We start from the raw sequence: 26,210 nt of genomic DNA, 5'->3' as shown, positions 1-26,210 counted from the left end.
CGGTGGGCAGGTAGGGAGAATGGAGAGGAAGAGGCCATGAACAAAAACGCTGGACCTACTGGAACAAAAACACACTGTCTATCCTGGGGGCTGGGGCTAGTGGCCATAGGGGAAAGAGAGATTGGGCAGGGCTGTGGCGGGGATGGGAAGATGGGGGGATGGGATGAGAGGGTGCTGTGTGCAGTGCAGCGAGGATGGGGGCCGGGCAACGAGAAGGGCTGTGGCTGTGCTTTTCTGAGCTTTCAGTATCTCCTCCCTTCACGTCTCCCGGGGCTGAGCCTCCGCGGCTGCCCGCCCCTAATCTTCAGGCGGAGGCTTCAGCAAAATCCAGTCGTGAGCTCTGCCTAAGGAAAAGGGTCCTCGCTGCCGCACCTTTCCGCTTGGCCGGTCACGGCCCCTAAATCGCTCATCCGACCTAGGCTTGTGACCAGTAAGTAGGGGAGGTGGATGAACCCAGTGATGCTGGGAGGGAGGGGGAGGGGAGAGAGGACCTGAGGAGGATGGAGCTGCCGCCACCGAGATGGCTGGTCCACAGCCAGCCAGAACCCATCCTGATCGGTTTACCTGTCCAGGCTACTGGCCTGGGCAAACCCAAAAAGGGTGGAGCTGGAGCGGGGAAGAGACGTAATTACCTAGGGTCTGGGCCTGCTGGGCGGTTCACCCATCGCTAGTTGTTTGCGTTGCAAGGAATCGCTGATCTGGATTCTGACCCCCACCCTCACCCAGTGCATTCAGCCGCAGCCACTGGCTGAAAGACTATCTCTTAAGGCATCAGGAGATCCAGATGCCAGAGCAAAAGTCACAAGGCTGTCCATTCTAACCATAATCTGGGGGTATTGAAGGCTCTCCATTCCAAACTAGAATCCTAATCCACTAATCCATCCCCTTCCAGAGACTCGTGTGCAGAGCGGGGGATTTGTGCCCCCCCCCCCCCAGGCCTGAGCCCCACTGTAGGAGCTCCACAAACCCCATTCTGGGACCCATCTCCACCCTACCACAATAGTAAAACGGCCGCCCTGTAGTGAAACCCTTTCCCCACCACCCCATCTCCACCTGGTTATACAGCAGGAACCCAAAACCAAAGTCCTGATGCTGGAGTTTAAAGAACCCCTTCCCCAACCCTGAGCCCACTGTCCTCCAAGATGCTGGGAGCCCTCTATCGGATTACCACAAAACCAGAGGCTGAAGTAGGTGTCCCCAGGTCCAGATGAGCCTATTCCCAAGCCCTGATACCCTCTTGCCCTGGTCCTAAACCACGCTCCACCCCTGCACAGAAGCTGAAGCCCCTTCCACCCTCTTCTCGCAGATTCTGCCCAGTAGGATGAACTGGACTGCTGCCACGTGCTGGGCTCTGCTGCTGGCCGCCGCCTTCCTCTGTGACAGCTGTTCCGCCAAGGGCGGCCGCGGAGGCGCTCGAGGCAGTGCCCGGGGGGTGCGCGGAGGTGCACGCGGGGCATCAAGAGTACGCGTAAGGCCGGCGCCCCGCTACGGCTCCTCTCTGCGCGTGGCGGCTGCAGGGGCAGCAGCAGGGGCTGCAGCGGGTGTGGCTGCGGGCCTTGCTACCGGCTCTGGCTGGAGGAGGACCTCAGGGCCTGGAGAGCTAGGCCTGGAGGACGATGAGAATGGGGCAATGGGAGGCAACGGAACCGACCGAGGAGTCTACAGCTACTGGGCCTGGACTTCCGGCTCAGGGTCCGTGCACAGCCCACGTATTTGTCTGCTTCTGGGCGGCACCCTTGGTGCCCTAGAACTGCTTCGGCCTTAGACCAGGCTAAACTCCATCCCAGGTCTAGCTCCTAGCCTGTCTTAAGGCCCCTAGGGCCCACCCTAATGGCCTCCTGCCCAGGGGGTAACTTCATTTTGCTAACTATGATTCCCCAGCCCAGAGAAGAGTCTGGCCATTCTGGGCCCACAAGGCCTCTTGCAATTTGTGGATGTAGTTTACTCTCTTGCCCATCCCAGTTTCCCAGTCTTCCACTCTGGCAGGAACTAACAGCCCTACTACCAGAGAGGCAGGCTGCCCTTGACTCTCCAGAACTGCCCAAGCAGGCATGCCTGTCTGCTTGCCCACCCTGACACGAGGACATGAACAATGCTGACCGCCAAGAAGAGGCCATCCTTGGGTGGGCCCGTCTGATTCTGCCACTAAAGCCCCCAAAGACCTTGAGCCTCCCATGGAACCAGAGGGACTTATAGTTGATGAAGAGAGCATTCACTTAGACTGCAGTGTGAGAAATGTCAGGTGCTAACCACCTGCCCAGAGCAGGTCCCAATGATGTCATAGCTCAGAAAACATCCAGAGCAGTAAAATAACCATCCCAGGACGCCCACCATGCTCCTCCTACAACATGCTACCAAAGCCAAGTAGTATGTTTCTTCCTGGCAGACTGCCTAAGAGACCTTGTGTCAGAAGGGTTTCCACTTGAAGCCACTTGGTCCTAAAATCCACTGAGGGTAGAGGTTTTGAATACACTTTCAAAAACATTCCATTCTGCTTGAGCTTAAGGGTCATGAGTGAGGGTCACTTGGATATAATACCAATCCTGCTGGGGCCTTCTTTGTATATAACCCAAACTGCAAGATTCCCATAGTTCCAGTAGATAGCAGCATTTTATGTTGGGAGACCCCTCCCTTGGAAACGGTTGGACGGGGTTGGGGTGGGGAGGTGAGACAGAGCATGGCACAGCTGACAGCTGGCAAACTGAACAGTGGAAGGGGCAGCAGATCTACAGCCCCACTGTGCCAGAACAAAGCTAGCAGACAGAAGAACCAGCCTCAGCAGGTTGTGAGCGTGGGTTAATGCTACTAGCTCTCTCTGACCATCCATATACATCCTGAGAACAGAGCTGATGTGCTGAGTGGCCTTAGAGAGGTACTCTATAATCCTCACAAGAATCTACCTTTAAGCAGACTGGCTTCTTGCTGTTCCAGGGACCCACTAGCACATCTTTGCCACATGGAGTGTTGGGTCTTGGGATTCAGTCAATATATGCTAGCTCAGCATACCTCTGGCTAGTGTATAGGTTTCAAAGCTATTGGCAGGGCCCTAGCCAAGCATTTTCTTGACCAACAGGTTGCAGGATACAACTCCCTGCAACTTCTATTCTCACTGCCGGTGCTCACAGGCACAGTCAGCCCAGATGCTCCTATGTCTCTAATAGACCAAGCTCAAAACCACCAAGACCAGCAAGCTAAGGGCCAAGCCCACTAAGGTCCTCAAAGGCAGGTGCTGATGCGTCAAGTCTGGTATAGGGAGAACCACCAGAGCCCCTTCAACTTGTCCAACACCCATGAGGATGGACTATGTGGACCAGACCTTTGTGTACCACAGAGTACCATGTGTTAGTTCTGGGTATTGTGGCATTATGAACACATCACCTTTCGATGATTATTTTACATTCACCAATCTGACTTCTCCAGCGTGTTTAGCATCTGGCACAGCCACACATCTTTAAATACCTTCTCCACTAGCAGGAACTATAGATGCTGAGGGAGAATCTCAGAAGAGACTTATAATACTGCAGCCACAGCAAAAGGCAACAGTGGGAGGCTACCCCTGCTATCAGCCATCCACAAGAAGCAGAGAGCCTATTGAGCATCCAAGTACTGGTTCAAGCAACTATGGAAAGCTCAGGTCAATACCGAACAGAAGAGACTAAAACTCCTGAGCAGGGATAGCCCCCTGGCCCAACAGCACTTCCTATCTGTATCGACCAACCCCTTGCCTTTTCTTTTTAGACAGCAAGCTGCTGGCAGCAACATCTTCTAGGTGCCTACAGGTATTTGGAGGTCAACCATGCTGGTACATGCCCTCTGCACCGCCCCTGCAGCCACCATGGTTTCAATGGCTAGACTGTGAGCCCCTTCCAGTGATCCTCTTGGCCTGTACAAAGTTGAGCTACAGCAGCAGGCCTCCTGAGGTACAGGCCCTGAAGTGCAAGGGGAGATGACATTCCTGGACTTCTCTGCTGCAGACCTCCTGTCCGTGTCTGTGCACTTTATCAGTGAAGAGTTCCTTGTGAAATAAAGCCCTCTGCTGGTAACAGGCTTTTCCCTCATTGCAGGACTTTGAGACACTTGAGAATCTGACTTAGGAACCCCAGGCCTCTAATCTACCACTCCTCAGCATTCATTGATAGAAGGAGATTTAACTTATGGGCTCACCATACTAAGTGCACAATGAAAACGCCATCAGAAAATAGGTCTTTTAATCGGTTGTCATGGCACACACCTGTATAATTCCAGCACTCAAGAGGCTAAGGCAGAAGGAATGTGTTTGAGACCAGCCCAAGCCACATGATGAAACTTTGTCTGAAAATGACAAAAAAATAAATAAAGTAAAATAAGAGAAGCCAGAGAGAGATTTTTTTTTAAAGTGGGCCTTTTAACCCATTTTATTTTAAATTACAGATTATAACTTAGACTCCTCTGAGATAGCATTTGTCTCTTACTTGAGATGGAGAAAACCTCCTGACCAAGCCACATACACAGCACTCCTGGGGTCTCATGGTAGTAACCAGGACTGACCAGGCTCTGATAGACAAGAGAACATAGCGCCCTTTGGAGCTGGGGCCTGAGCCTCAGTTACCAGCACAGAGAGCTTCTGAACTGGAGGAACAGTCCTAAGCATTAAACACTCCAGCTGCAGTCACATGGACTATGCAGGAGACCATACTCCAGCCAGCCAGTCCAGGGGTTAACGTCATCAGCAAGCAGGTATAATGTCACGGTCCAGCATCACCTGGCCCAACAGCCCACTGCGGAAGGTCCGGAGGAAGTCTCGGGCTGCCATGGCATAATCAGGCTGGATAACATTGACATTACCTGAGGACAGAGGATCTGATGAGAAAGGGGCCCCTAAGACAGCCCGGCCCTGAGAGACCACTAGGGCCACCCCCTGAAATCTAGGGACCAGGGCATGTTCAGAAAGAACACAAGCATCATAGCCACCCAGCACTGTCCAGAGCTAGGACCACCCTCCAAAGCCTAAACTACAAGGTCCTTCCACCCTAGAAACTTCCACAGTGTCCTGCCCACAGGTTTCCTTCTGTGTCTCACTCCTGTCCCCAACAGAAGGCAGAGTAAGGGCCTCATACCATACCGTGCAGCCACACTCACCTGTGCCTGTGAGAACCTTCACTTTCCGCGTCTTCCTCAGCTTGATAGCCACGTTCTTCAGCACCCACTCTATTTGGTCACAGGCGCTGGCCAGGGCATAGTGCTGCACATACCTGGAAGCCCATAGCTCAGGTCAGACTTGTGAGGCTCCGAGCCTGAGAAGGAGTCACACTCACCCACACCTCAGATGAGCCAGCGCCTGGGTTCCTGGGAAGACCAAATTGCTTCCAGGCAATTTAGTGCTCTAGAACAAGGCTCACAGATTCTTACAGAAACATAAGGACTTAATCACCTATCAGTGTAAAATTCAAATGCCTGACACCCAGTCAAAAGTGACCAATCCCTCACCAAGACAGTACAGGACAGAAGTGTCCACAAACAGACAGAGACAAAATGGATTCCCAGCAAAGGCAGAAGGACAATTTAGTGAGGAAAAGTCTTCAACAAAATTTTCTGGACAGCCAGTCATCCATGTGCAAAACTAAGAACTTCATAGTTGTGCCATACACTAGGCATATGTTGATACATGGCAGAGGCAGTCATACACCTAAATGTGATGCCTAAGCTGCCACTCTTCAAGAAGAAAACAAACCTCTATGGCCTCAGGCTAGGCATAGCTCTAGGTATGAAGCAGCACCATTATGAAGTATATTCTTACTAAACCAGAATCCAAAACTAAGAATACAGTGTGAACAGAAGAAAAGGCAAGGCCTAGACTCCTGAAAAACTTTGTATAGACCTTATCCCTCACGGTGCAACTTAAAGATAAGAAAATGGGTTGGGAGGCAGCTCAGCAGTGGAACATATACTTACTATATTCAGTCCCAGGTTCAATCCCCAGCATCGGGAGACAGAGGCAGAGACAGAGAGACAGAGAGGAGGCCGAATATGGTGGTGCATGCCTTTAATCTCAAATGCAGGAGGCAGAGGCAGACAGATCTTTGTGAAAAGCCTGGGCCATGTGGAGAGACCCTGTCTCAAAAACCAAAAACAAAAAGGGATGGTGGTCTAGAGAGATGGCTCAATGGTTAAGAGTACTTACTGTGCTTCCAGAGAAATTGGGTTCAATTCCCAGTGCCCACATGATGGCTATAATACCAGTTTCAGGGGACTGGACACCCTTTTCTGGCCTCCATGGGCACCAGGTAAAATACCCATACACATAAAATAAAATTTTTATTTCACTTTTTTAAAAAGATTTATTTATTTAGTGTATCTGAGTACAGTGTCACTCTCTGCAGACATGCCAGAAGCGGGCATCAGATCTCATTACAGATGGTTGTGAGCCACCATGTGGTTGCTGGGAATTGAACTCAGAACCTCTGGAAGAGCAGTCCATGCTCTTAACTGCTGAGTCATCTCTCCAGCCCCAAAATAAAATTTTTAAAGGAGAAAAATATTTAACAGACATTTTCTCAGAGAAGATACATTGATGGCCCCATAGATACAGGAAAAGATGCTCAGCATCACACTAGTAGGAATATGCACCAAACCCTGCAGACTGTGAGGCTAAAGTTAAGACTGCATCACACTAGTAGGAATATGCACCAAACCCTGCAGACTGTGAGGCTAAAGTTAAAACTGGCCAGGGCTGAGACATGGCTTGGAGGCTCTCGCAGAGGACCTGGGTAAGTCTCTCAGCATCCCCGTGACTGCTCACAACGGTCTATAATGCCAGGTCTAGGACATGTGATGCTCTCCTCTACAGGTGCTGCATGCATATGCTGTAAAGACATGCAGGCAGGCAAGCAAACTTCATAAACATTAAATAAAACAATTAAACCCAAAAGTATAAAAGACGAGCCACAAGTGTAAAGAGGATGCGGGAGAGTGTGGAGCCCTGTTCTCTGCTAGGCGGTGCACGGCACAGGCCAATGCTCTGGAGAACGGCTCAGCATCCTGTAGGAAGCTAAAGCTCACCATTCTCGAGTGGCTCCGACCTTCTCCTGCATTCTACCCAAGACAAGGAGAAACCCACATGAACGTCTCCAGAAGCTTTGTTTATAGCAGCCAAGGACTACACACACCCCATGTCCGCCAGGGTGAACAGATAAACCAAGTGCAGATGTCTGGGTGATAGACAACGAGCTGAGCCATCAAAAGGAATGCAGAGCCTGGGAGGCTCGGGACGCTTGTGCTGCCCAGGAGGGGAAGTTGGGGGTGGGGAGGCATCCTGTACAACGTCACTGACAGAATTCTCATCTTCTCCACTCACCCACAGGGGCTTAGGGAAGCGACAAAGTGAACAAGGGCCATGCTACATATGCAGCCCAGCCAGTCCCAGACTTATGATCCCCCTCTCTCAGTATCACACGTACTAGGATCTGGGACATGGACCACCACACCCAGCAGAATGTCCGCTGCCTTGGGTGACAATATGATGTGGTCACATATCAAAACTTATCAAATCACACACTTGTAATAATATGTAAATTATATAATAACTTAATGACATATTTCTAAAACCATACCTAGACAGCATGAGCAAGAAGGGAACTACAGCCCCCCATAGACACTGCCACTCACCCAAAGAGCCCATGCCTGTTGAGGGTGTAAAGGAGATAATCGGCCATGGTCTCTTCCCCAACAAGGTGGTCCAACACAGTTCCTGCAAGACACGCAGCTAATGGAAGCCCATGGTACAGTAGGCATCTATGCCCCACCAAGCCTGAATGCCTCCTAGTTGAAGGCAGAAGGCCTCAAGCTTAAGGAGCCTCCCAGCAGGTCAGCTCACAGTGTTGGCCTTCTTCCTCTATGGCATGTGGCTTGGTTGTCCAGCACGGACTCTCTGTCTACCCCTACTGCAGGGCAGAATGGCAGCCAGCACATGCATGCTGGGAGCTAGTCGCCCTTTCAAAACTGTGCAGAGCATCTGGTATCAGGAAGGGAAGAGGGAGCAACAAGTCCTTCTACCGAGGGAACAGTCAAGGTCAGCAGTGGGGCAGAGGCTTACCACACAGGGCCAGCTTCAGGCCTGTCTCCACGCTTTCAATCCGAGGAGCCAGCACCCCAGGAGTATCCAGCAAGAATACCAGTGGACGCTCACATACCTGTGCAGCAGAAGGTGGGTCAAGTCAGGCAGCCTGTGCCCAACAGCCAAATCATTGCCTGAGACTCTGAGGCAGGCCTCTGGATAAACCCACCACATAGGTTGGCTTTTGCACTGAGGTATAGAATCCCCATAGGGTATAATTTCTGCTTAATTTGAAGAACTACAAGTCTGAGGTCCATGAAAATAAAAGGGAATGCATAAGTGTGGCTCTGGGAAGAAGGCTGCCTTTCTGATGGATTTCCACAGGGGCAGAAGCACTGGTGGGAACATGAAAATAAAAGGGAATGCATAAGTGTGGCTCTGGGAAGAAGGCTGCCTTTCTGATGGATTTCCACAGGGGCAGAAGCACTGGTGGGAACATGAAAATAAAAGGGAATGCATAAGTGTGGCTCTGGGAAGAAGGCTGCCTTTCTGATGGATTTCCACAGGGCAGCAGCACTGGTGGGAACATGAAAATAAAAGGGAATGCATAAGTGTGGCTCTGGGAAGAAGGCTGCCTTTCTGATGGATTTCCACAGGGCAGCAGCACTGGTGGGAACATGAAAATAAAAGGGAATGCATAAGTGTGGCTCTGGGAAGAAGGCTGCCTTTCTGATGGACTTCCACAGGGCAGCAGCACTGGTGGGAACATGAAGGGAGAGAAAGGATGGCGGTCAGATCACAGCCAATGCTGTGCTCACTGGAGCCAGACTCGGCAGAGCCTGCAAAGCTCTGGACAGAACTCTGGCCTCAGCTACCAGGGACCCCACCTGGATTCTGGATGTCACAGCTCTTGTGATTCCTGGCTCACCTCCCACTCTGGCAGCTTTTCCTGAAAAGACACAAAATGTCCATCAAATCTGTGCATACAGCAATGAAACAAGGAATGAAAGGTATTTCACTAACATATCCCACGAGCAGATTGGAAACCCAGACCTCGTAAGTTTGTCAAATTATAATTTGTTCCTTACTCAGTCTCAAAGAACACATGGCAAGGGTTTTCAAGAGCTAGGCACAGTGGCCAAGGGCTGACAAATGCCCAGAGCTCACTTCCCAGTGCAGCTCACTTCCCACCCTAGTGCCAAGGTCATGCCAGAGCTACTCCTCCACCTCAAAGCCTCTCCTGGACTCCCCTACTCTACAGCACTACCCACAGCAGGCAGGCCAGCACCATCCCTGATCCAACACTGTGGTTGCCTGGCGTGGACCTAGCCCATGTACCCCTGGGAAGCTAACTATTCACTGTCAAACCATCACAGAAATAAAAGGATAAAAGTGTCCATCATAGATGACCAGAGGAATAAGGACAGAGTAGACAGCAGAATAACTTGGACCTAAGGAGGAAGGAACTGCTGATAAAATCCCAACATAACCAAACCTAGAACATTCTACTGAGACAAGCCAGCACCAGCACTCTATTGACACAGTTGGACTGAGATAGAACAGGGCTGCCAGGCACTGGGGCAGAGAACAGGATGCTGTGCTTGGAGCTTCGGTCTCAGGTGGTTTAAAGTGTGGATAGTGGGGATGCCGGCACAACCCTATAAACAAACTTAATGCCTCTAAACAGAGAAGATGCGCACTTAAAGGAAACAACACTTAAAAATTAAATGACTGTGACAGCTCTGCAATTAATACCCCAACAGCTCCTTTCTAAAGTGATACAACATGATTTAAAGCTCTTGGCCTTTACACTATAAATGGATTTTGTTGTTGTAGTCTTGTATTGTATTTTGCAGACAGGGCCTCTGCCTCTCTGTCTCTGCCTCCCAAGAGCTGGGTTAAAGGCATGTGCTACCATATCTGGCTTTGTAAAACAAAAGAAAAAAGAAAATAATTAATAAAGACTATACTATTAGTACAAAAAAAATGAAGGCAATATAAATTTATCCCAAAGTCTAAAATACATACACTACCAAGAGCATGTGAAAGCACATAAGTACACACTGTGTAGCCAAGGGCTGTTCACCATCAGACCATGAACTGTCCTTTTAGCGGACAGAGCAGGCCATGAGCTATGGAAGGAACGCCACAAAGCAACATAGGGCTGACCTCACTCTTCCACAGTGCCCTCTAGGAATGGAAGTCAGCACAGCAGAGACTGCCTACCTGTCCTGAGGTGCTGCCGCCTCAGGGAGTTGATGAGGGAGGATTTGCCTACATTGGGGACACCGACCACCATGATGCAGTATTCTGGGGTCTGTGGAAGCAGAAGAGTTTCAACTTTATCCAACCCAGGTTATGAAACCACAGCCCAGAGGAAAGGGACATCAACACAAAGACCAGCATTTCCCACTAAAGAACAGTAAAAACAAAGGCTGGGTCCTGGCTGGGACACAGCCCAGTCTTCTGTATTAAAGAAGGCTCAGAACGGCAGGTAGGAAGGGACTGGGTAACTCCACATACCCACCCCAGCTCTGCACCCAACCAACCTCGGCTCGATGGTAGCGGTAGCTGCACCTGATCAGTTCCATGACTTTTGGGACAATCTGCAACAAACAGGCCACATCTTTTGGTCATGCATCCCTCATCAACCCACTTACAAATAACAGGGTCAGAGAGCCTGTCCTTACTGACCCCTCGCTTAGGAGGGTAGAGACCTCACACACACCTCATTACTCATCCCGATCATGGGTATCCACCTGTCCAACAGTCAGCTAATTGGAATTCATCCACCCACTCCCAACCCAACCCACACACAACCCAGGAGTGTGGCTACCTCAGGAGGGCTCTTCTACAGCAACTATAACCACCTAGTAGACATTCCACACATCAACTCATGGGGATCCATCAAAACAAACAGGAAAATAAGCTACCGGGTTCTGCAAGAGGCTCTCATTAATTACTTAGAACCCCAGCAGACTCCCTCAACACTCCCTCAGACTGTGAGCACACACAGAGGAGACAGGCAGCATCCTGCCCTGCAGATCCTGCATCCCTGGGCAGCTGAAGCCAGATCCAGGATCTCATCCCGACTGTTTAGCAGCTAACGTGCACAGAGCCTTACCAACCTGCTTGATGTTTTCATCTTTCACACAGTTCGTGAAGAGAACGTTGCTCAGGCCTTTTTCTTCTAAGCGCTGGACAATTTTCTGAAAGATACATTTCTATTTTAAATACTAAATTAAATTTAAATACTAAATTAAATATGAATGGTATGACATTCAGACGTGGTGGTATATGCCTTTAATCCCAGTACTACACAGAAAGACCCTGTCTAAAATAAATTAAAAATTAAAGTGTGTGTGTGTGTGTGTGTGTGTGAGAGAGAGAGAGAGAGAGAGAGAGAGAGAGAGAGAGAGAGTTGGGGGGGGGGGGGCGGGTCAGGAGATCAGGGCAGGAGAGATGGCTCAGCAGTTAAGAGCACCGGCTACTCTTCCAGAGGACCAGTTTGATTCCCGGTACCCTCCTGGCAGCTAACAATAATCTATAACTCCAGTCCCAGGGCATTCAATGCCTTCTTCTGGCCTCCACAGGCACTGCATAAGTGTGGTGCATAAACATAGAAGCAGGCAAAACACCCATTTACCAAAAAATAAAAACAAAGATTAACAAACAACAGCAAGTAAACATTCAAACATATACACATATATACACATGTATGTATATATATATACATTATTTACACATACACACACACACATATGGTGTGATATATAAAACTCAAGGTTCTGAGCTTGGGGCCAGTGAGATGGCTGGTAAAGGCGCTTGATGCTAAGCCTGACAACCTGAGTTCAATGCCCAGGCCTAGAGAGTAGAAGGAAAGAACTGACACCTCCAAGTTGTCCTCTGACCTCAACCTGTATGCCATGGCACACACACACGCACACACGCACGCACGCGCACACGCACGCACGCACGCACACACACACACGCACACACACACGCACACACACACACACACAAGTAAATGAATAATAAATGTAAAAAAAAAGCATGGTTTTTAAAAAGTAATCTGGTTGGCCAGGTGGCACCTGCCTTTAATCCCAGCACTCAGAAGGCAGACACGGGTGGATCTCTGTGAGTTGACGTCACCCCTGTCCCGACACAACATGTTCCAGGCCAGCAAGTCTTACAGAGTGAGACCCTGTCTCAAAAACAGGTAAGAAGTTAGGTAAGGCTCTAAGCTTGAAAGGACACTGCAGGTGCTCTCTGCTCTGCATCAGCCCTAACTCTAGGAGCCCGGCAACAAGACGTGGGTGCCAGCAAGCACAAGGAAAGGGCTCTGAGGAGAGAGCAGGGGGAAGAGCCCTCGGGCAGACCTAGCTGTGCTGTATGTGTGCCTCAGGCTCTGCCAGGGTGAACACCAGGGGGGCATGGCCTGCTCACAGGGACCTCAGTGCTTCTGGGGACAAAGCGGACTGAACCAGGTCACTTCGGCCTCTTCAGCACCAAGCTCACAGGTGCTGGCTTCTCTGAGGAATCCGTCACTTTCACGTGCTGTATCATATAAGACTCCCTTGGGAAGAGGAGGGGAAACTGAAACAGGCTTTCACTATGTAGCCTTGGCTGGCCTGGAATTCACTATGTAGACCAAGCTGTCCTGGATCTCATAGAGATCTGCCTGCCTCTGCCCACGTTTTAGCAAAAAAAGCGTGTACCATGACATCCAGCGTGGGACTTTACTGTAGACTGAGATGATATTGAGCTCGATCTTATTATAGAAAATAAGTAGTGACAAGAGAACATTAGAGCTGGCACAAAGTCATTACGTTTAATAGTCAGTATAATCAGTATACATCGTTTATATTCACATCTATCAATATGCGTTGAAAGTCATGATTGTGTTTGGTCATCACTAACCACAAAGCATATTAAATGCTTAAATAAGCAAAAAGTAATTCATTAATGCTGTCAGTTTAATATATTTTGAGTTATTTGTCACATATGATACAATTAAGATACTTGGGGGGGGGAGTCGGGGGCTGAAAGGTTAAGAGCACTTTCATGCTCTTGCAAGTTTGGTTCCCAGCACTCATACAAATCACGATTCCAGTTTCAGGGGATCCAACACCCTCTTCTGGCCCCTGCGAGCACCCGGCACACATGTATATTGCACATACATACATACATACATACATATAAACATGGAAAACACTCATACACTAAATAAATAAATAAAGTAATTAATTAATTAAATCTTGGAGGGAAATAGAATCGGTACTAGCCATGACAGAGACTGATCTCTGTTATCCAAGAAAATGTACTCAAACGTCCCTCTAGTACAGACCGTGGGGGTGGAGTCTAAGGGCCTTCAAAAGCCTGGTACTCGGCTCACCTTTGCCTGCCCAGTAGAGGGCAGCGTACACCAGTCTGTAAAGTCGTGCTTTGACGCACTGAAGCAATTCCTAAACAGCTAGAATCTCGATTAATAAAAACCAGGGGAAGGCACTTAAAGATAAAAGCAAACAAACAAACAAACAAACGATGCAAGACCGAGATACTCGCGAGACAGACAAGCAGCGCTGTCGATCTAAGCCTGGAGGAAGGTGCTGCCCTGGCAACCGCCTTGGAGAGCCTCCTGACCTTTCCCTAAGAGCTGCAGCTCTTCAGTAAAGGAAAAAATTTCTGTGTCACTAACAAGCTAGCAACTTTCTAAAATCTGGCTTGAATTCAAGGCCCTGTCATCCCCCTTTCCAAAGAATTTGACAGCACAGTGATAAAAAGTAAAGCCAAGACTTCAAATCCATTCCTGGCTGTCATTTTTTACTTGCAGGCTGTGTAGAAAATACACTGCCCTGTGACCCAATTCTGCCTGAATTTAGAGCATTGGTTCTCAACCTGTGAATCTCGACCCCTTTGAGGTTCGAATGAACGACCCTTTCCCAGGTGCTGCCTAAGACAGTCACAAAACACAGATATTCACAACTCATAACAGTAGCAAAATTACAGTTATAAAATATCAACAAAACTGTATTAAAGAGTCACAGCATTGGGAAGTTGAGAACCACTGCGCTAGACACTGTTGGGTACTTTGGGCTTTTCATATCCCAGTCCCATACCCAGCCCTTCCAATTTCTGGAACACAAGTGTGCAGAAAGCAACTAGCAGCAGAAAACCTGAGATCAGGCTGGGTACATAGTCAGCTAGGGACACTGCAGCTACCACAAATGAACTCCGGGCTACACCAACGGTGACCAGGGCTACATACATTAACCTTGCGAATCTCCCAATTAGTTAGAGCTAAGTAAAATGTAATCAGCCCCCTTTGCTTCAGTGGTCACATGTGCCTACATGGGACAAGGTGGACAGAGCATCCATCAGAAAGGTTGAGGGTACAAAGTGGCTGTAGTGGTCCCCAGAGGTCCCACAGCACACCAACCCACTTCCCACAGGAGGTGTGCCCATCGTGAGCACTTAGGTGATACTTTCATACTGAGGGAATCAGCTGTTGCTAAAAAGCCAGGCCAGACGCCTCCATCAAAGCCAGAAGTTGTTTTAAGTTACAGCCTCCCCGGGGGCATCACAGAACTCCTCTGTGTCTGTGGCTCTGTCACGTTGCTGCTGGCATCTGTGAGAAGGAGCTCACCTGCTGCTCTGTAAGATCTGCCAAGTCCATTTTGTTGAGGACAAGCAGATGCGGTTTCAGACCAAGCAGCTCTTGGAACAGAGGGTTTCGACCTGAAAATGGGATGTGCTGATGATGTTAAGGCATAATCCCTACAGAGTTTACCAGTGGCTAGTCCACCAGGAGATACAAACAAAGAAGCCCATCTCAGAGCAAGTGCAACCATACAACCCATCTTCCTGCCCCCAGACTTGGGAGGCCAACCCTCATGTTGCAGCTTGTGAAGGGTGTGATTTAGGGAAGGGACTGTCACCTAACTTCTCAAGCAGATGGTGAAAAGAATAAAACCAAAGTTCGAAGAGAAGCCATTGTTTGGATCCCAAGGAATTTAAATTGAAAGTGAAATGGCCCGAACATTTAAGAAATGGTGACTCCTGTGAAATCCCACCCAGATAACCTCAAACACCACCCATCCTCACTGGAGATGCTGCTGCCCACAGCTATCCTCAGCTATCCCAGTCTGATGTGGGACTCCACCATGTGACATAGGCAGAATGGGGCTTCTGCCCCTTCAGCCCTCCCAGTAGGATCTGGTACAAGGATCCTAAGGCCTCTGCCTGTCCCATCTGGCACCCAGTTAAGCTGCTACCTCCATCTAGATAGTCCCTCTTTCACAGCTGACCAATCCATTCACAAACCCAAGTCTCCAGGCTCCTGTCCTAAGATGCTACAGAAACCGCTACCCAGCACAGACCTCCTGCCACATCCTAGATTCAGTTAAGTGTTCCAGAGACTGAAGGAGGACAGTTCTCTCATCATACATGCTGAAAATAACAAAGTTTTACTTTTTAAATAATCAAATATTGGGAGGAATGGTGGACACAACTTTACTCCTTGCACACAGATCTATGTGAGTTCCAGGTCATCCTGGTCTACATAGTGAGCTTCAGGCCAGTCAAGACTACAGTGTTAGACCCTATGTCAATAGTGGTGGTTGGCGGTGGTGGTGGTGGTGGTGGTGGTCACATCTGGCAGCAGGTGATATTAGATGAGTAGACATGTATAGCCTAAAACAAATACACCAGATGTATTATTGCTAAAGTTCCTGAAGTTCTCTGAAGGCTGAAATAGTTCCTATTCTCCATGACTATTTCCAGAGACTACCACCAGTGGCAGCAGGTCCCCACGCCCACCACCAGCTGCTGTTCCAGGGGCCTGGTGGTCTGGCATCCCCACGCTCTTCTAAGGCTAAGTAAGCAGGATGAAAAACTCACATGCCAACAGAAACCAAACACAGCTTAAATGCAACAAACAGTCTGAGAAGCACCTGCCAGTAGACATGATTGTAACTTGCCAATTCTTCAATTAAGGACAAGAGGAAAGGACAGGTTAGTAGGATCATTTCATCTCCGGTTTCATAATTTACCCCTAAAAATATCAAAGTAAACAAGAGGCTGAGACAAATAAGATATCAGATGGGCCGGGCGTAGTGGCACACGCCTTTAATCCCAGCACTTGGGAGGCAGAGGCAGGCGGATTTCTGAGTTCAAGGTCAGCCTGGTCTACAGAGTGAGTTCCAGGACAGCCAGGGCTATAAAGAGAAACCCTGTCTGGGGGGGGGGGGGGGGGAGAGATATCAGATGGGAGCCTAAAAATAAAAACACCAGCCTAGACCCCACGAGGGAGATTCTGATCTAAAAGGGCCCTAGCTATTGATGTAAAAGCCTCCCGGGAACTCTAATGTGTAATGAGAATTGGAAAACACTGCTTTATGTCCCAGTAATTACAAAAGAAGCTGTCGCAGCTGTAGACATAATGATGGACCAGAGGCAGAGCAGACTAAACTGTCTGAAGGAGATGGAGAGGAACCAGGAAAGCATCCTGCTGCTGCCTTTACAGTCGAGCAGAGGTGCTCCCCTCTACAGCGTAAAAGGATATCCTGGCGTCATGAACCTCGATAACACAATCCACCGACTTCAGACTGCTCTGCATCTTCTTTAGTCCTAGAAAATAGAGGGGCACTAAGGAAACAGCCAAAGGGGGCAAGTTTAAGTTCTCCTAGGGGAATACATCTGAGAACCATCAGTGCACACAGGGTTAAAGGAGGCAGCATTCTGAGCCACGTTCCACGGTGCCCCGATGGTTCTGGAAGGTACATTTCACACAAGATGGTCTTAATCAGGAAGTTCCTGATACTGTGCGGACTTAATACCCTCACTGCACAGAAACACTGAGGCTCCGCACCGCAACTGCCACCTGTCCACTCACACTCCCGGCGCCTTTTCTGCCACACACTATAATCTCGCATGGCTGCGGCAGCCAAGACCACAGCAAACAGCAGCCTAGGACCGCACTACGTCTACAGCTGCCTGGGGCCAAGTTGTGACCTATAAACTCAGACATCAGCTTGCATGTGACTTAAAGGGACCACTCAGTGCGTCTCAAAAGTATCAAGCACAAAACAGCTCTCCAACCCGATGCCAGGAAGGCGAACCAAGGAACCGCCAGGACCGGCGCCCGTGCCGCCTGCAGCCCATGCTGGCCTCACCCTTGGCCATGTGGCCGGGGAACCAGCGTGCTACATCGTGACCTTGCAGAGGGAAGCACTCGCGCCAAGCGCCCCGGACGGCACCCCATGCCTGCGGCCACAGCCTCATGTCACTGGTGTCGGAAGAGTTCGCAGTCGGACCGCCTCCGCCAGGGCCTGGATCTGCTCACAGGGTTCCGGCGCGCCTGGGTTCCGTGCGCGACTGCGCATGCGCCTGACTCGAGCACTCTGGGATAAGCAGGGGCACGGGGTTGGCCCGGTAGTGCTCCATTCTCAGGATTCCTGAGCTTATGTGAGGTTCTTTTCAGGGATTTGAAGATAGTCTCCTTTTTTTTCTTTTGGAAAGACGATATATATATATAAAATATTATATTTGCTCTTATGTTGTGGTTGCGCACACTTTTTATCCCCAGCACCAGAGGCAGAGGCCAGTAAGTGGCTCTCAGTGTGCTTGAGACCAGCCTGGTGGATTCCAGAGCCAGTGCTACATGGTAAGACAGAGAAAAACAACAACAAAAAGACTCAATTTCATTTATTTATATTTTTTCTCATTTTTAATAGGTATTTTCCTCATTTACATTTCCAATGCTATCCCAAAAGTTCCCCATACCCACCTTCCCACTCCCCTTTTTTTGCCCTGGCGTTCCCCTGTACTGGGGCATATAAAGTTTGCAAGTCTAATGGGCCTCTCTTTCCAGTGATGGCCTACTGGGCCATCTTTTGATACATATGCAGCTAGAGACAAGAGCTCCGGGGTACTAGTTAGTTCATATTGTTGTTCCACCTATAGGGTTGCAGTTCCCTTTAGTTCCTTGGGTGCTTTCTCTAGCTCCTCCATTGGGGGCCCTTTATATTTTTATTTGAAGTGTCTGTGTATGCCATGTGTTAGCGGATACGCCCAGAAGCCAGTGGATCCTCTGGACCTGGAATTACAGGGGCTTTTGAGTTGTTTGACTGGGTGCTGAGAATTGAACTTCAGTCCTGTGCAATAGCAGCAATCATTCTTAACCTCCAAGCCATCTCTCCAGTCCCAATCTGGAGATTTTTCACTATATTCCAAATCTTTCAGGTTTGAGGATATATAGCATGGAGGATAACAAGCTGGCCTGGCCTAGCATGCCCAAGATTCTAGGGTTTCATAGGGAAGCCAGAAGAAATTGGGCTGCTGGCAATGAAGATGTGGCTTCTCCATGGTGGGAAATTGGCCTAGAAATTTAAACTTAAAATCTAGGCACATTTTTCTTCCTTTTGAGACAATATCTCACTTTGTAGCCTACGCTACCAAAACTCAGGCAGGTGTGACAGCACACACCAGTAATCCTAGCATATGAGAGATTTGAGGCAAGAGGGTCAGGAACTCAGGGTCAGCCTGAGCTTCATGAGGCAGTCTAAAAAAAGTCGTCTTTCTCCCTCGTATACTCATATAAATCAATGTAAGGAAATTGAGTTGTCCCCTATCAGTTCCCGGGCCTGCCTTAGAACTTTCAAGTGTTACACACACACACACACACACACACACACACACACACCTGTAATGCCTCCATTTTCAAGTGTGACATTTTAATGTAACTGTTATAAATACCGACTACATTCCCATTAATACAATGAGAGTGAAGTGGGCTTCATAGTTGTAAGACTAAATGCAAATCCAGCTGCTCCTGGTAGAACAGGCCTGTGATACCAGCTAAGGATGATAGAGGCCAGGGGAAGCCAGGCATTAGAAACTACCCTAAGAGAGACACTATCTCAAATAAAAGGGGTTGACATGTAACTCAATGTTATAATGGTTGCCTTGAATGCAGGAAGCCTTGGGTTTGATACCCAGTACTACTATCACCCCCAGGCCTCCAGACAGGCACATACTATAAGCCCAGCCCTTGTGAGACTGAGGCAGAATAGAAATTTCAAAGCCAGCCTGGGTCAGAGTGAGATGTTGTCTCAAAAGGAAAATGGGGGAGTCCAGTGAGGGGATGTGCCCAGATTGTAAGTTTAAAGTCCTAGGTCTGTCAAGGCAGTCTCCATCATGGAAGAGCCCCAACCCATCCCTAGCAGCTCAGATCCTCCTGGCAAGCCTGTCCCCCGTCCCGCAAAGTCACTCCTCTGAAAACTGAAATGTGTCCCTGAGTGTCAACAACAAAGACTTTTGCCCTTGAAAGATCTGTGCTTTCTCAGTCCTCAAGCTGTAGACTACAGTAAAAACCTGTTAGAGTACTGGCTTTCTTCCATGGTGTTGCAAGGGCAGCCTGGTGACATTAAAGCAGGAAGTGTCCTTATGATATAACATGCTTCATGACAAACTGCTGGGATGGGGGCTAGGGCAAGCCTTAAAGACCTGAAGGATGAGTAGCCAAGCAGAGAGCTGGACTGGACTGGACAGAAGCAAGCCTAGAGCTGTTTCAAAAGTGTAAACATAACAAATACAAGCAGGAGGGCTTGCCCTCAGCCATGCCAAACCTGGGGCTAGTGACAGTACCATGCTGTGCAAGGATGGGACAAGCTGGGACAAGCGTCTCTGCAAACTCTTCGAGCTCCCTCTGGAGCTCCACCCTTTTGAGACAATATCTCACTAGATAGGCTCGCTACACCAACCTCTCCAGCCTCAACCATCTCCAGAGGAGATGTGCAAGCCCTGTGGCAGCTACAACATGAGGAAGTTAATAGTCTAAATGTCCTGTCTCCGCTGTAACCAGGAGCAACAGACCTGTCCTCTGCAGCTGCTGTGACGACAATGAGACCAGACTACAAAAATATCCAAGAGCCTGACCTACCTAGCACACTCCTCACATCTACCACACACACCTGGCTCCCCAGCACCCTTACTCCATATTCTCTCATTCACCACGCCCTCCCTGTGTTTGGCCAACCTAACCCCCAATAGTCTTTAAGCCTTTTTATTCTTCACCTTCTCCCAAATCCCCAAGCCAGGTCAGGATAGGCTGTGTCATCTCCTTGCCTCACGGTCTTCTCAGTTCTACAGGACCATTTAGCCTACCAGTCTAGGGCACCTGACACCAATCCCTTAATGATCAAAGGAAGATTCATTAGCCATAGTCCTGGACAACAGCTGTGGGGAACCCTGGGAACGCCTCCAATAACAGGACAAAGGGCAACCATGGGCCCTAAGGCCCAAAGGACCCAGAGAGGAAAGCCATGGACTAGGGATAGAAGGAGCAGAGACAGGACATGGAATGGGTGGAACAGGTTGAGAACTGGATGCACTATGAGAAGTACTCTAGGGCTGCAGAGATGGCTCAGTGGTTAAAAGCACTGACTGCTCTTCTGAAGGTCCTGAGTTCGAATCCCAACAACCACATGGTGGCTCACAACCATCCATAATAAGATCTGACACCCTCTTCTGGAGTGTCTGAAGACAGCTACAGTGTACTTACATATAATAAATAAATCTTTTTTAAAAAATGAGAAGTACTCTACACAAGGGCAATGTTAACTGCTTTATGCGTACAACACTTAACGGGGCATCCATGATCAGACCAAGCCAGACTCCAACAGATAAGAAAAACAAAACCACTTCCCCAAAATTAAAGCTACCAGTAAGATCCCCAAACCTCAAACCAAACAGAGCTTGGTCAGCCCAAGTGGTGGAGCAGAGCAGCAGGCACTCACAGCCTGGGCCGCGACTGCTCCACCTGTGAGTCCCACAGACTAACGAGGCGATCAGCTTCTCTCCAGCCAGACAGGAGGGCCCCATGTGTGGTAGAATAAAATGTCCGATGTGTGGCTTCCCCAGCAAAGAGTACCTGGAGCTGCAGGAAAAGGCCCAGTTAGAACAGGGATGCAAGTGGGACAGCTGTGGAGATACACACAGACAACAGAGCCCCTGCCCATCCATGGGCATCTACAAATGGGCAGAAGCCATCGCTGCCCGTGCCAGGCAGCTGTGAATGCTAAGAAACACCCGGGTGGTAGGTCCCCGAACCATGATCAGATGAGTTGCTAAACTATCATGGGAGACAGCAGCTAAACCTAATACATCACAGATTGGTTTGAAGTCCCTGCCTACAGCTAAAAGTGGTGTGACAAAAAGCAAGCTAACTGATTATGGGATGGTTTCCTGCATATGGCAATCACTAGATGGTCCATCCTTTCGTCACAGCTCCAAATTTTGTCTCTGTAACTCCTTCCATGGGTGTTTTGTTCCCATTTCTAAGAAAGGGTAAAGTGTCCACACTTTGGTCTTCGTTCTTCTTGAATTTCATGCGTTTGGCAAGGGGGGGGGGGTTGGGTATGGGGGACCTTTGGGATAGCATTGAAAATGTAAACGAGGAAAATACCTAATTTAAAAAAAAAAAAAGAAAAGAAAAAAAGCAAGCTAACAGGGACCGTGAGACACCTGGTCAACTGAACAGTGAATACCGGGTAATACTGAGTAGCTGTCTTAGAGATACGCACTGAACTATCTACAGGGATAACTACTCAGTAAGTTAAGGGAGAGTGAGTGGGTTCTGCCCACTGTGGTAGAGGGGAGAGGTAGTGGGCAGAGGAAGGGGACAGCACCCACTGCTCTACCCATTTCTCTCCAGCTGATGGTCTCCATAATTAAATCGTTTTGGAACCGGTCTCAGCATGTGGATCTGGCTGGACTGGCTCTCATTTGGTAAACCAGACTAGCCTAAAATCGGGAGTGATCTTTTTAGCTGGGATTACAGATGCATGAGCCCCTGGGCCCACCTAGACTTTTGATACTAGAATCAGGTGGTAGCATGCTTGCCTGGTGTGCTCACTCAGGGCAGCCCCAATGCAAAAAAAAAAAAAAAAAAAAAAAAAAAAGAACAGCTGGAAACATAGTCTGGACACTGGGAGAACTCCCTGCCGGCTACTTTTGTTTCATTTTATTTCTGTAGTCAGCACCATACAATGCCTTAAGCCAAGCCATGTAATTCTGATAGGAATAACACATTTTAAGTGCTTAGTTTGGGTCTGAATTTGTTGAGACATAGTCTTATTAGCCTTGGTTGTCCCCCCCCCCCCCCACTAACTTGTTCAATAGACCAGGCTGTCTGTGGACTCTTAAACAGTCATCCTGCCTCTGCCTCCTGAGTGCTGAGACTGTGAGCGTATGCCAGCACATTCAACTTGAAGTTACTCCTATTTTCAAAAGAAACTGGCTCTGTGTCTGTGAGATCCCAGCCCCACCCATCACTCACACCACATCACCTTTAGGCCTTAATTAGCAGCAGGATCCCCGGTGCCCCACACCAAGGCAGGCCACTATACCTGGGTGCCAGTTCCATCTTCAGGGAGGGGCTGAGCCATCAGATCTAGGTCATCGCCAGTGCTGCCCACAGCCACATAGCTGTAGGAACCTCGGGTGTACGGGGCACTGTGCCACTGAGACCTTCGTACGCTCTTGGCTGCTGGCAATTGTGGGTTTCCTGAAACACAGAGATGTGGTAACAAGCCAATGCTTGTTTTCCTAAGAGGCATCCTGTCTTAGCTGCTCTCCAGCACTACACAGGGACAGCTGGTGCCAATAAGCAACACCGTGAGATGCCTCCTGTAAGTTTCCTTACCTGAAAGCATCTGACTAGGGACAACAACTGCATTTATTTGGGGCAGAAGATTTTAGAAAATAAAATTACGAAGTATTTGCAAACCATGGCTTGCCCAGTGCCCAGGAAGAAAGTTGTCTTGGAGATGTGCAGAGAGGAATTCCTTCTCTGCTACAAGTTTACTTCCTTTTTAGAGATTGGCCAATAAGATATATAGCTGGGGGCTGGAGAGATGGCTCAGTGGTTAAGATCACAGACTGCTCTTCCAGAGGTCCTAAGTTCAATTCCCAGTGACCATATGGTGGCTCACAAACATCTATAATATGATAGATGCTCTTTTCTGGCATGGAGGTGTACATGCAGATAAATACTTGTATACATAAAATAAACAAATAGGATATAAAAAATAAAATAAAAAATGAGGAATACAGAATATATATATGTATATATATATGTGTGTGTATATATATACATACATACATATATATAGTGGAGGTGGAGTACCTGTCACTCTCCGGAGTACTTGGGTTAGAGACAGAAGCACTTCTTCATCTGACAGAGTCTCCATAAACTCCGACTCCAGCCCAGCAATAAACCCACAGAGCACATGTGAAGACCTATATAAGCATAAGATGGGAAATCGGTCTGCTGGCCACACAAACACTATGCCAGGACCGCCACAGGCCCCCAGAGCTCTCCTAGAGTCTTAGCTCTCGAAGTATCTGGCTATTTTCACAACCCTAAAGCAGCCTGTGCCGTTTCCACCTTGTCACTAGTACCAAATGTGCAAGAGCAGAGCAGGAAACTGTCCCTCAGAGGATGGAGGTACCAACAAGCCAGACCAGTAGGCATCCTGTTCTTCACCACCACGCACACAGGGGGGTGGGGGGGCGGCATCGGGGATGCTGATTTCACTTGATAAGATCCTTAATGAAATAGTAAAGTTACTGATTTGGGGAGCTGGAGAGATGGCTCAGTGGTTAAGAGCATTGACTGCTCTTCCAGAGGTCCTGAGTTCAATTCCCAGCACCCATGTGGTGGCTCACAACCATCTGTAATAGGATCTGATGCCCTCTTCTGGTGTGTCTGAAGATAGTTACAGTATACTCACATACATAAAATCTTTTTTTAAAAAAAAGTTATTGATTTTATTAAATTTTGGCCATCGAGTGCATTTTTTCCCATGTCTGTGAAGAAACGGGAAGAGGTATAAAGGTTTCTGGTGTGCTGTCTTCGAGTCTGGAGCTGCTTCCTTCACACACACCTTCCTTACCTACAAGGACACCTAGGCAACCATGGTACTGAGCAGATATTTTCTCAGGAAAAAAAAAGTGCATAGTATGTATTAATAAAAATGAAATGTAAGCTCTCGAGCAAAAAGCAGAATTTCAGCAAAATTGTATCTGTTGCCATCAGTGTAACAGCTTCATGATACTGACAGAGTTCTCTGACATCGGAGGTGATATTGATGAATTTAACTCTTGGCATTACTGCATGAACCAACATTTCTGAATGACCCCAATTACAGAGAGGTGAAAGTCAGTGAATGAGCTACAGGTTCAGTGAGAAACCCTGCCTCAAAACATAGGGTGCAGAGCGATAGAGGAAGATCCCCGAGACCCTCCTCTGACCTCCCCACACCCACACGTTAGTAAGCACACACACATACACACACACGCACACAAAGACGGGAAGGGACAAGCATATTTTCTCAAACTGAATTTAAAAGGTGGCAGGGTTTTGCTTGCCCATGACTCTCATTGATAACTGGCTAAGGAGAATACACGGGAGTCTTAGCTACTTCTGCGCTCATTTATATTGATCTTTATCCACACAGATACAGGATTAGGAAAAGAAAATAACGGAGCAGAAGAGAAAGCTCGGTGGTAAAGAAATACTGGCTTCCCTTCCAGAGGACCAGGGTTCAGTTTCCAGCACCCACGTGGTAGCTAACAGACCTCCCGACCTGGAGCTACAAAGGATCCGGCACCCGCTCTCGGCTTCTGAAGCTCTGCAGGCATGAGGCTCACAGACACACACGCAGAGAAAGCAGCCACATGATACACCCTGTGAAGAAGAAAAAGGAGGAGGAAGAGGAGAGGTAGTTACAGAAAAGAGAATAAAATTGATATAATTTTTCAAAAAAAATGTAGTTTTTCAACGCTACTGGGACCCACAGTCTAAGTTCCAAACAGACAATTGCAGCACGGTCTATTTGCATCTTGAAAGTCAGTTGAGCTCCTGTGGAAATAACTCCCTCTCTCCTTTCCTTCCGGGTGGAAGGCTGCTCTGCAGCTGTGGGCTCCTGCTGCCACCCATCCTAGTCTTTTTAGGCTAAGAACAGGGCCCTTTCTTGCCAGATCTCTAAGTGGAATGTGAACTCCCTTCCTTCACATGACAACAGCTCAGTGTGTTCTGATATTATCAGACATCAGTCCTTGTCCTAGGCTATGCCTGGGGGACACATAATACCTAGAATTAGTACCTAGAAAAAGTACACTCCTTTATAGGATGGCTGAGCCACTAGTTGAGACCTTCATCTGTAGGTCTGTCTGTTATTTTTAGATAGAGTCTGACATATTCAAACACATGTTCTTCCAGCCTCAGCTTTCCTACTATTAGGAGTGGATCACTATGCCTGGCCAACTGAGGGTCTCTACTTCCATTATGTAGGAGGCGCTTTAGCTCCCATCTAAGTACTATTTCTACAGGTATAGACAGATCCATACTTCAAATACCAAGTTTTAATACCACACACACACACACACACACACACACACACATATCCCTGGAGTCCAAAAGTACATTCTGGGTCTCCATTTGTCTCTCAGGGAGCCAGGATATCTGAAACCAACACTTCAGGAGCACATGCTCCTCCTCCAATCAAACACTCAGAAATACCTGACAATGAACTATACACAGCTGAGTACTCCAACAGACTAAACTAGTGAGCCAGCAGGTGCATTCCCTAGAACTCCTGGATGCATACATACTCAAAAGAAGGCTGGACCAAAAATCCAATGAGCTTCTTGAACCAGGTGTCTTGGAGTGAGAGGGCTGTGTCCTGTAAGGGCGATGTATCTTCCCACACCACCTGGATGAACTGGCAGTCGGGCTCCCAGAAGGGCTCTTCAAACTCCAAGAAGATTTTGTTGTTGGTACCAAAGCCTAGTTTTTTGATGGCTTCTGCTTTTTTGGCAGGCAGTGGTGGCTCAAAAAAGGTATCTTGGTGTTCTTTAAGAAAACCTGCAATTCAGAACAGGACGTAGTTTAAGACAGGTCTTGTGATGCATGTCTTTAATCTCAACACACAGGAGGCAGTGACAGGCATGGTTCTCTGAGTTCAAAGCCAGCCTGGTCTACATAATGAGTCCAGGACAGCAGGGGCTACATGATAAAAGGAAGAAGAAGAGGAAGAGGAGGAAGAGGAGGAGGAAGAGGAAGAGGAAGAAATAAGTAAATAAATAAGTTCGGTTTTAACTAGAATCTACATCA

The 26,210-nt window shown here is 48.4% G+C and overlaps 3 protein-coding genes across 15 annotated transcripts in view; 1 reads left to right on the top strand and 2 right to left on the bottom strand.

The window, feature by feature from the left end:
• Nucleotides 1-319: 319 nt before the first annotated feature.
• On the top strand, nt 320-4,351 carry Sprn (shadow of prion protein). Its single transcript, NM_183147.2, has 2 exons — nt 320-430; nt 1,307-4,351. Exon 2 carries the CDS (start codon nt 1,322-1,324, stop codon nt 1,763-1,765), a length of 444 nt encoding a protein of 147 aa, NP_898970.1. The 5' UTR covers nt 320-430; nt 1,307-1,321; the 3' UTR covers nt 1,766-4,351.
• Nucleotides 4,193-17,415, bottom strand: Mtg1 (mitochondrial ribosome-associated GTPase 1). 3 transcript variants are annotated; one of them, NM_199301.2, is made up of 11 exons: nt 17,206-17,415; nt 16,596-16,660; nt 14,679-14,783; nt 11,161-11,241; nt 10,582-10,638; nt 10,259-10,349; nt 8,920-8,981; nt 8,072-8,168; nt 7,645-7,726; nt 5,119-5,231; nt 4,193-4,824 (listed from the first exon to the last, which is right to left on the bottom strand). In NM_199301.2, exons 1-11 carry the CDS (start codon nt 17,312-17,314, stop codon nt 4,706-4,708), a joined length of 981 nt encoding a protein of 326 aa, NP_955005.2. In that variant the 5' UTR covers nt 17,315-17,415; the 3' UTR covers nt 4,193-4,705. The 3 variants fall into 3 exon arrangements, with proteins under 3 accessions (NP_955005.2, XP_030098195.1, XP_006536233.1); XM_030242335.1 differs by lacking the exon at nt 17,206-17,415 and adding an exon at nt 17,132-17,202 and having other exon boundaries at nt 4,364-4,824; XM_006536170.1 differs by lacking the exon at nt 17,206-17,415 and adding an exon at nt 16,926-17,125 and having other exon boundaries at nt 4,364-4,824.
• A 3,229-nt stretch (nt 17,416-20,644) lies between these two features.
• Nucleotides 20,645-26,210, bottom strand: part of Paox (polyamine oxidase (exo-N4-amino)) — an 18,600-nt gene continuing 13,034 nt past the window's right edge. For 8 of the 11 annotated variants that reach the window (XM_017322103.2, XM_011249841.3, XM_006536166.3 and 5 more), the window contains 4 exons: nt 25,709-25,961; nt 23,220-23,332; nt 22,441-22,598; nt 20,645-20,969 (listed from right to left, as the gene is read on the bottom strand). In XM_017322103.2, coding sequence (XP_017177592.1) covers nt 20,826-20,969; nt 22,441-22,598; nt 23,220-23,332; nt 25,709-25,961 — 668 coding nt within the window. In that variant the 3' untranslated portion in view covers nt 20,645-20,825. Of the gene's footprint in view, nt 20,970-22,440; nt 22,599-23,218; nt 23,333-24,681; nt 24,783-25,708; nt 25,962-26,210 lie in introns of those variants that run through there. The other 3 variants (XR_001785516.2, XM_006536167.4, XM_017322102.2) reach the window with 3 other exon arrangements.

The sequence above is a fragment of the Mus musculus genome, chromosome 7 (assembly GCF_000001635.26).
Source record: "Mus musculus strain C57BL/6J chromosome 7, GRCm38.p6 C57BL/6J".
Lineage (NCBI taxonomy): Eukaryota > Metazoa > Chordata > Mammalia > Rodentia > Muridae > Mus > Mus musculus.
The sequence above is the reverse complement of the archived record's forward strand: the minus strand, read 5'-3'. Positions and strand labels throughout refer to the sequence as shown.